This window comes from Helianthus annuus, chromosome 6, assembly GCF_002127325.2.
Source record: "Helianthus annuus cultivar XRQ/B chromosome 6, HanXRQr2.0-SUNRISE, whole genome shotgun sequence".
Taxonomy (NCBI): Eukaryota; Viridiplantae; Streptophyta; class Magnoliopsida; order Asterales; family Asteraceae; genus Helianthus; species Helianthus annuus.
In genome coordinates, this window is record NC_035438.2 from 86,899,561 (window position 1) to 86,908,851 (window position 9,291).

The 9,291-nt window shown below is 37.1% G+C and overlaps 2 protein-coding genes across 2 annotated transcripts; both read left to right on the forward strand.

Annotated features, from left to right (window-relative positions):
• Window positions 1-386: 386 nt before the first annotated feature.
• On the forward strand, window positions 387-854 carry LOC110944995 (zinc finger MYM-type protein 1-like). Its single transcript, XM_022186635.1, has one exon. The coding sequence runs from the start codon at window positions 387-389 to the stop codon at window positions 852-854; it is 468 nt and encodes a 155-aa protein (XP_022042327.1).
• A 932-nt stretch (window positions 855-1,786) lies between these two features.
• Window positions 1,787-5,686, forward strand: LOC110865838 (endoglucanase 25). The gene is made up of 6 exons (XM_022115161.2): window positions 1,787-2,395; window positions 3,202-3,515; window positions 3,699-4,160; window positions 4,343-4,478; window positions 4,583-4,755; window positions 4,959-5,686. The coding sequence occupies exons 1-6, from the start codon at window positions 2,020-2,022 to the stop codon at window positions 5,358-5,360; spliced, it is 1,863 nt and encodes a 620-aa protein (XP_021970853.1). The 5' UTR covers window positions 1,787-2,019; the 3' UTR covers window positions 5,361-5,686.
• The last annotated feature ends 3,605 nt before the right edge of the window (window positions 5,687-9,291 follow it).

Consider the following 9,291-nt stretch of genomic DNA (forward strand, 5'->3'; position numbering starts at 1 on the left):
GTGGTTAGAGTATAGTACTAAAGTAGATAAAGCCTTTTGTTTATATTTATTTTACTTGTTTAAAGAAGTGTCGGTAATCAAGGAGGAAGAGATACATGGTCATCTAATTCTAAAGGCTTTTGTGATTGGAGTAAAAAGGGTTCCTTAATAAAACATGTTGGGAAAGTTGATAGTCATCATTTAAAGGCGGCGCAAAAGTTACTTCCTTTTGTGAAAAAAAAAAACAACATTACGATGGTGGATATGACGGAAAGTTATGGTAATCCAAGAAACCGAAAGAATTTCATTACAAATAAATATCATTTTGAAGCTGACATTTTTAATGAGGTTTTGGATATGCAACTTCTAGAATAAGGAAATCGATTTAGTGAGGCAACAACTAGTTTATGTCGTGTTTAAATCCTTGTAACTGGTTTTCTAAGTTTGACCCATCGAAGATATTGGCGTTTGCTGAGATGTATCCGGATGATTTTACTACACAAGAACTAGGGACTCTTTTGGGTGATATTGAGTCATTTCGTTACACTATAAATGATGATGATAGATTTGCTAACTTAAATGGAATAAGTGATCTTGCTCGTCTTATGGTGGAAACCGAAACACATAGTTCTTGTCCTTTGGTTTATCGGGTAGTGAAGCTAGCTTTGGTTTTACCAGTTACAACCGCAACCGTTGAAATATGTTTTTCTAAATTGAAGCTTGTTAAGACATATTTACGCAATGGAATGGACCCGGAATATTTGAACAATGTTAGGGTTTGTGCGGTCGAACAAGAAACTTTTGATAAAGTAAAAGATGACGACGTGATAGAACGATTTCAAGCTATGAGAAAAAAAAGAGGGCAAATCTATTAGTTATTATTTATTTTTTTATTATTGTACTTATTATCTTGTATGAATACACCGTAAAAAATATTTTTTTGGGATATCCCTGGTTTTACGGTCTAACTTCGCCACTAATTGGTCGTATGATTAACCGGACTCAACTTATACGATAGGATTAAAGAAATTTACCATTCTAAAAAAATGGAAAATTCGACTTGAATCCACCTGGTTAAGCCTACCATTTGATACATGTTGCCGTGCTTTGCATTCGAAGCAAGTGTAGGTGTAAGGAAGCAATCACTTGTCGCCTGCCACCAAACCAACAAATACAAGAATCAAATTAATAAAATCACCCTCAACTATTTATCATTAGCAGTTTAGGTCCAAACTTTCAGTATGTTGAATATGATGTTCCAAGTACAACTATTTTACAAGGTTAAGGTCCAGATAATAAATTCTAAAAAATATACATTTCAATACTTTTATATCATTCATATCATGGAAAACTACGGGTTGACAACATCTCATCCTTCTTGTCTTTGGCAAACAATGGAACAAGGTTGACTCAAGGTCTTAAACAAATTCCAAAATTAGGGCACAAGTAACGCTTTCTAATATGTTAACAAGGCAATGAATTGCATAACAATGTTCAAATAATTGGAAAAATGATGTACCGGTTTAGTATACATACGATTTTCTTTAAGGATTTGTCGTTTTGTCTTTGTTCTCATTCTTTTCGAAAAATTTGGATCGAGAAGGTGGACAACTCAAATCTAGCTTGTAATATGCAATATACGTCGTTTTACTCTAGCTCCTAGCTCAACTATATTCAATACCGCCACTTAAAAAACCAAAGAAATTAGTGACTAATACAAGGGACTGATTATACCGTTCTTCAATACTATAGGGGGTGAAACAAACGCATGTATTTAGATAAAATGTCACCACTCACCATTGAAACTTGTTGCAAAAAAGCAACAGCTAACAGACCAACTGTCTTCATCTCCAAGACTCACCACCCAATTTTCTATCTTGTTCATCAAGTAAACCACTGATTAACATCAACATTTGACTCATAAATTACAGAAAGACAAACAAGCAAGATTGTGCATACAAAGATCCAAAACAACCCCTGACCGTTTCACATGTGAAACACCTTCTAGTTTCAAACTTTGTGATCAACTAAATTTCAAACATGTTTGGAAGAGATCCATGGGGTGGATCATTGGAGATGAACCATGCGGATTCAGAAACAGCGCATGATGAGCACAACCAGAACGTGAACGATTTTGATAAGGCCGCAGTGTCGCGGCCTTTAGACGAGACCCAACAGAGCTGGTTGTTGGGTCCCACGGAAAAGAAAAAGAAGAAGTACGTTGATTTGGGTTGTGTTATTGTCAGCCGTAAGATCTTTGTTTGGACGGTTGGATTGGTGGTAGGAGTAGGGTTTCTTGCTGGATTCATTGCATTGATTGTTAATACTGTTCCTAGGCATCACAAACACCCCCCTCCTCCTGATAATTACACTATTGCCCTTCAAAAAGCTCTCATGTTCTTCAATGCCCAAAAATGTAAGTTTTGTTAATTATTTTGTTGTTTTCCCACTTTACAATTTTTCTTTTTGTTTTAAAAACGCCCTCCGCCGTGCATGAGTTTCACGTATGTGACGGTGTTGCAAGGACAACCAAATAAGCTTTATGTACGTATCGGTTTCTCTTTACATATCATCCTTTTTATCAAATGAAAATTTCATAATTTCTTTTCACATTTTTACACACAAGTCTACCCCAAACCCTAGCTTGACCAATTTTGACCCAGATGAGCATGATGCACCGACTCAAGACCATGAGGCGTTTTCAAGTTTATCTTCCATATATGCAATTCTCGAAATTAAAAAAAAATATATGATTTATGCAAAAAGTTTATAATTCTCAAACGAAAATAACATATTTCTAAACAAACCTGAATAGGGTACACATCTGATTTGAATTCCGAATTTTGTTTTGAATTGAATTCGAATTAGTAATATTTACAACATTTAGACCCAAATAGTTGAATACATACATATTTTTTTCTTTATAATAAATTCATCTATTATTTTTTATTTCATATATATATATTTATATATATATATATATATATATATATATATATATCATTTATTATTTATTTTTATATGTTTTTTTTTAATCATAACTCGGGTTATAATCGACCCGAATTTGAATTTTCAAATTCGAATAACCCGGAAACCTACCAGATGAACACCCCTAGTAACATATTTTCATTAGACTGATGTTAAAAGATGGAATCGATCTTTATATAGCCTAAATAAGTTTGTAGCTTGCATGATCTTATTGTTTGCGTTGGATACATGCAGCTGGAAAACTGCCAAAGCATAACAATGTTTCATGGAGGGGTAACTCATGCTTAAATGATGGGAAGGCTGATAAATCAGGCGCGGTCATTAAAGATCTGGTGGGCGGGTATTATGACGCTGGCGACACAATCAAGTTCCATTTCCCGAAAGCTTTTGCCATGACCATGTTAAGCTGGAGTGTTATCGAATACAGCGCGAAATATGAAGCTGCTGGCGAGCTTGATCATGTCAAAGAGATTATCAAATGGGGAACCGATTACTTCCTTAAAACCTTCAATTCGTCCGCTGATTCCATCAACCAGATCGTTTCTCAGGTCACTTGTTGTTCCTTTATCTTGTTGAATAACAACTAACACATAATTCAAACTTAACCAAAAAAAGCTTCACTTGTCATTACCAGTTTCAAAACAACTGCTTTTATGTAATAAAAAAATCTCAGTTCTAATGTTTGGATGAAAAGATTATGATTTTGATGATCTAAACAATTTATGTTGTAGGTTGGGAAAGGTGATACATCAGGAGGGGCAACTGATCCTAATGATCATAGTTGTTGGATGAGACCCGAAGACATAGACTACCCTCGCCCCGTTACCGAATGCTCTAGCTGCTCTGACCTTGCAGCTGAGATGGCAGCTGCATTAGCTTCTGCATCGATCGTTTTCAAAGACAACAAGCCCTACTCAAAGAAACTTGTTCGTGGCGCTGCAACCCTCTGGCAGTTTGCTAGAGATCAACGCGGGATTTACAGTTCTGGTGGAGCTGATGCTGGAATGTTTTATAACTCAAGTATGTATTGGGATGAGTTTGTATGGGGTGGAACTTGGATGTATTATGCGACTGGAAATCAATCGTATCTTTACCTTTCTAGCCACCCTAAACTCGCTAAGCATGCTGGCGCGTTCTGGGGTGGGCCCGACTATGGTGTTCTTAGCTGGGACAACAAGCTTACTGGAGCTCAAGTAAGTTGGTCAAATCTTCTTTGATTCTGTATAATGACACGTCAGCCTATATCCTTGTTGGGGTGTTACGGTTATGGTATCAAAGCTTAGGCTCTTTCTTGTAGAAAACTTAAACTTTAGAACTAAACTTGTCATTGATTCTGTTCATTGCTTATTAACGATTTATTTTGTTATGTTTTTAGGTGTTACTAACACGATTGAGATTGTTTCTGAGCCCGGGTTATCCATATGAAGAAACATTGCATACATATCATAACCAGACAAGCATAATCATGTGTTCATACCTGCCATACTTTAAAAGTTTCAACAGAACAAAAGGTAAGTAGTGATTGCATTCACTTGTCACTAAAGTACCCAAATCTTTTTTATGGTAATAAAATCATATGGTTGACGATGACGATGATGATTATATTTTGTTGTAGGTGGATTGATCCAGTTAAATCACGGGAGACCGCAGCCACTTCAGTATGTTGTAAACGCTGCTTTCTTAGCTACCCTCTACAGTGACTATCTCGATGCTGCAGATACCCCTGGGTGGTATTGCGGGCCTAATTTCTATTCAAGCAACGAGCTACGCAAGTTTGCAAGGACTCAGGTATGCATTATAGTTGTAGATGCAAAATGGGTGGGTTAGATAACACGTCAATAAATTGGTCAAAATGGGTAAGTTTTAGTACATGTTAGGTTGGGCCGGGTTGATCAGAAACATTCATTTCTCAATTTTAAAACTTCCTTAAACATAATTTACGTTACATGCATTAATAAAGTTATTAATGCAATGTTTCGTTGGTGTGATAGATTGACTATATCCTTGGAAAGAACCCGAAAAAGATGAGTTATATTGTCGGTTTTGGCAACCACTATCCAAAACAAGTCCATCACAGGGGTGCATCTATCCCAAAGAACAGAATCAAGTACAGCTGCACAGGAGGGACTAAGTGGAGAGATGCTAAATCGCCGAACCCAAACACTATAGTTGGTGCTATGGTTGCTGGGCCTGACAGACACGATGGTTTCCATGACGTGCGTACAAACTACAATTATACAGAACCAACTCTTGCTGGAAATGCTGGTTTAGTTGCAGCTCTAGTGGCCCTTTCAGGTGACCGAACAACAAAGATTGATCAAAAGACCATATTTTCAGCAGTGCCGCCAATGTATCCGAATCCCCCACCACCACCGGCTCCTTGGAAGCCTTGAGAACACTCATTCGACTCGTGATGGTTGTTTTTTTTATGTTGTTTTGACTTATAGTGACAAGATTTTGCTAGGAGAAAGGTAAATGAAAGCATATGGATGTGGGGGTACCTGGTGATTTACTGGTGAGAACGAATCCTGTGATTATACATGTATAGTTAGTATGTTTGTTTTGGCACGTGAACAATTTAATGTATGTACAACTTGATACAATATTGGTTTTCAAATGAGTCTTTCTGATTCCCTTTGTTTTCAAGTTTCTTAATTTGACTTTCCATCAAAATTAATGTTTGGTGATATTAATAAGAGTTAAATGTCATTTTAGTTCATGTGGTTTGTACCATTTTGTCAGTTTAGTCCGAAAGTTGAGTTTTTTGCTGTTATAGTGTTGTTTTTGAAATGATGATCACAACTAATGCTGGTTTCAAAAATGTTGCACAAATAATGCCAGCGCCATTACAAATGGCGAAATTTTAAAGGAAATAGGTTGTGTAAGGGAATAATCAGAAATGTGCAAGAACCAATCATCTTGAAAAGGACGAAAAGCTGCAAAGAGCCATTTGGAATGGCGAAAACCTGCAAAATGCCATTTGGAACGGCGAAATCCTGCAAAAAGCCATTTGTAATCGCGAAACTTTTCCAAGTCTGCGTGTTTAGCCATTGAAAATGGCGAAAAATTTTTAAGGCTGCATGCTTAGCCATTCAAAATGGCGATTTTTATAAAGCCATTCAAAATTTTAAACTTTTGTCTGTCGCAATGCAAATTGTAAGTGAAAAGGTCAGTCGTCACTATCCATTAATGACTTTACTATATATTAATATACCATAAAAGTAAAATTGAATTAAAAATATATTTTTCATTTTTTCAGCAAGAAATAGAGATGTTATATGATCCAGTTGTCAACATCGCAGATTCATAAGGGAAAGTAAATTGTACATTTGGGTTTATGATTTGTAACTTTGATTAAGATTTATTCTTTTCTGAACCATTTTATTTAACGGATGTTTGTTCATTGGCGTTTGAATTTGGCCTTTCTTGTTGGCAAATAGATGGTTTTTCTAAACCAGCTTCGGATACTGTATTTTAGGTTCACTTTATTGTATTCTAATTATAATATAAATGTATATGATATATGAATAGGTAATATGATAAGGAGTAATAAAATCAATTAAATAATGTGTGTTGAAAAATTAAAAAAAAAGTGACGTAAGATGATTATAATTAAATCTTGATAATTTGAATTGTTTTGTAATATCTTGTACATGTTATAAATTGTGAGAAGTCAATTTGAGTTATGGGTTTTGGACTACAACAATAAAAGAACATCACCAGTTGGGCTTGGGCTTGGGCTGCAATAATTAAATCGGAAGGAAAGCCATTGGAGTTTTGATGAAAATAAGAGGTTTATTTATATTGGAGTAAACTTCCGTTTTGCTTCCTGTGGTTTGGTCACTTTAACGGTTTTGTCTCAAACCTTTAAAAATAGCCATTTTACTCCCTGATGTTTTGGTTTTGTTGCCAGTTTGCTCCCTGCGGGGAGCAAAATGGAAAAACAAACAATTTGGATGGAGTTAGAGGCGGGGAGCAAATTGGAAAAAAAAAAACGAAACATCAGGGAGTAAAATGGCTATTTTTAAAGGTTTGGAGCAAAACCATTAAAGTGACCAAACTACAGGGAGCAAAACGGAAGTTTACTCTTTATATTGAGGGGGGATTGATTCCGAGGCGGCCGTCATACATCGAACAGCACACACAAACGAGGGACGAATTCATCATCTTTATTTATCTTCCAAGCCAATCTTTGAGGTCTAACTTAATCGGGATGACAACCGGTGCGGTAACGACAAGCATGAGCGGCTAAATCTTTCGGTGACCTCCGCCCGGATGAACATTTACGCGGTTTGACATAATTATTTGTTTTTCTGATTCTTGTAAACTGGTACAGCTTGACCACTTGTGTTGGATTATTGGTAAACGTTTCTTGTGTTTGAATTACTTGTCGTTTATTAAGCGTATTGGCAACTCTCTTTCGTTGTTAGCGGGTTGGTAAATTGGTGGGTAATTGATACATTCAAACGGGTTATTAGGTTGCAGAGTGAATCTTAAAAACTATCCTTATTAACTAATCAAATTCATTAATTCCAAGGCCATGTCTATGTGGTGTTTTGAATCAGAAAACGGATCTTTATATTAAAACGGGTATTCGGGATTCCAGGTGGAGGTTACTTCTTCTCATCTTGATAACACTTTTCGTGACAAATTGTGTTTTCTTTACAATTAAACAAACAAACCCCCAATTTAGATAGTTTAGTTTTAATTAATTTCTTTTACGCTAACCACAAATTTCCCGTGGATACGATACCCTACTTACGTTATCTACGTAGTTTAATTAGGTTTTTGATTGACCCTTACGACAGTCATCAAAATGGCGTCGTTGCTGGGGAATTCGTGCGCTTAATGTTAGTTTAGTAGTAGTTGTTTCTTTTATTGTTTTTGAAAAAATCATAAAAACCCAAAAATATTTCTTTTTGTCTATTTTCTTTTCTTGCTCGGTATTACGCTTTGCTTTCTTGTCTACTTGTGTTGAGGTGATCTTTTTGCATGCATACTAGGTTTTTAGGAAGATCTTCACCGCTTTTATTTGATCCTGAAATTGAAAAGACCGCACGCCAAAATCTGCTTCTTCGTTCGGCCTTGAAGGGAAAAGCAATTCAAACCACCATGAATCCATCAGACAACCAATCCACCCCACAACAGCAAACACCACAACAAACATCGACTACTGAATTGCCACCAATGCCACCACCTCCACTACATCTGAACCACAACAACAAACCCAAACCCAACAAACCCCACCCATTACCACCCAACCAACTTCTGCTCCTACCGGAGAATTTCATGTTATTGGTGAACCACTATATTCTCTAGAAAGCCGACTACCACCACAACCCAATCCTTTGCGGACCGTGAATCAACCGAATCTAGTGCCACACCCGAACCGGTCGGGTGCTATGTTTGAGCAAGTGGACAATAGGGCGAGAACAGAGACGTGGGATGATGGATACGGAGATGAGGAGTGGGGGGGTAAACGATGGGTATATGGGATATCCAGGTGGGTACCAAAATCAGACATTTAATCGCAATCAACCGATGTATCAGCAACAGAGACATCCACGGGGAGTAGATGCTTATCAGACACCGCCACAGGTTCATAGGGCACCGGCTGCACCTCGTCAAAGACAAAGAGATCCTCGATTTCCGGATCCGACTATTCGAGGGGTTGAGAGTCACTTCAGACCACAGATTGCTGAGCATGCATCACCGATAGTGATGCCAGTAGCACCGAGTAATGTGGAACGTTCGTTTGAAGCAAAACCACACATTCTAAACATGCTACCTACCTTTCACGGGAAAGGTATTAAGGATCCATATGCACACATAGCGGATTTTGAGGCAGTTTGTAGTATGATTGCTGGACAAGGGTTTACGTCAGATCAGGTTAAGTTGGTGTTATTTCAGTTTTCATTAAAGGATGCTGCGAGGGATTAGTTTACATCTTTGCCATATGCTAGTATTCATACATGGCAAGAGCTGCAGCAACAATTTTTGGATGAGTATTATACCCCGCAAAGAACCAAAACGAGAAGAGCAACTCTTAGGGAATTCCAACAACTTCCGGGTGGAGGTTATTTTTCTCACATTGATTACAACTCTCTTAATTAGTTCTTTAGCTTTTACAATCAACTTCATCAAACCCCCAATCTAGTTAATTTAATTCTTAGTTAAAAACACGACACTGACCACAAATTCCCCGTGGATACGATACCCTACTTACGCTATCTACGTAGCTTATTTAGGTTTTTGATTGACCCTTACGACAGTCATCAATACCAAGGTTTTAAAACCACTAATTTGGGCCACCAACCACTCATT

Excerpts from the sequence above, each read along its gene's own strand:
- LOC110944995 (XM_022186635.1), top strand. The coding sequence starts at position 387 with ATGTCGTGTTTAAATCCTTGTAACTGGTTTTCTAAGTTTGACCCATCG.
- LOC110865838 (XM_022115161.2), top strand. The coding sequence starts at position 2,020 with ATGTTTGGAAGAGATCCATGGGGTGGATCATTGGAGATGAACCATGCG. Across the intron at positions 4,161-4,342 it reads ACAAGCTTACTGGAGCTCAA|GTGTTACTAACACGATTGAG; the intron begins GTAAGTTGGTCA and ends TTATGTTTTTAG. Across the intron at positions 4,756-4,958 it reads GCAAGTTTGCAAGGACTCAG|ATTGACTATATCCTTGGAAA; the intron begins GTATGCATTATA and ends TTGGTGTGATAG.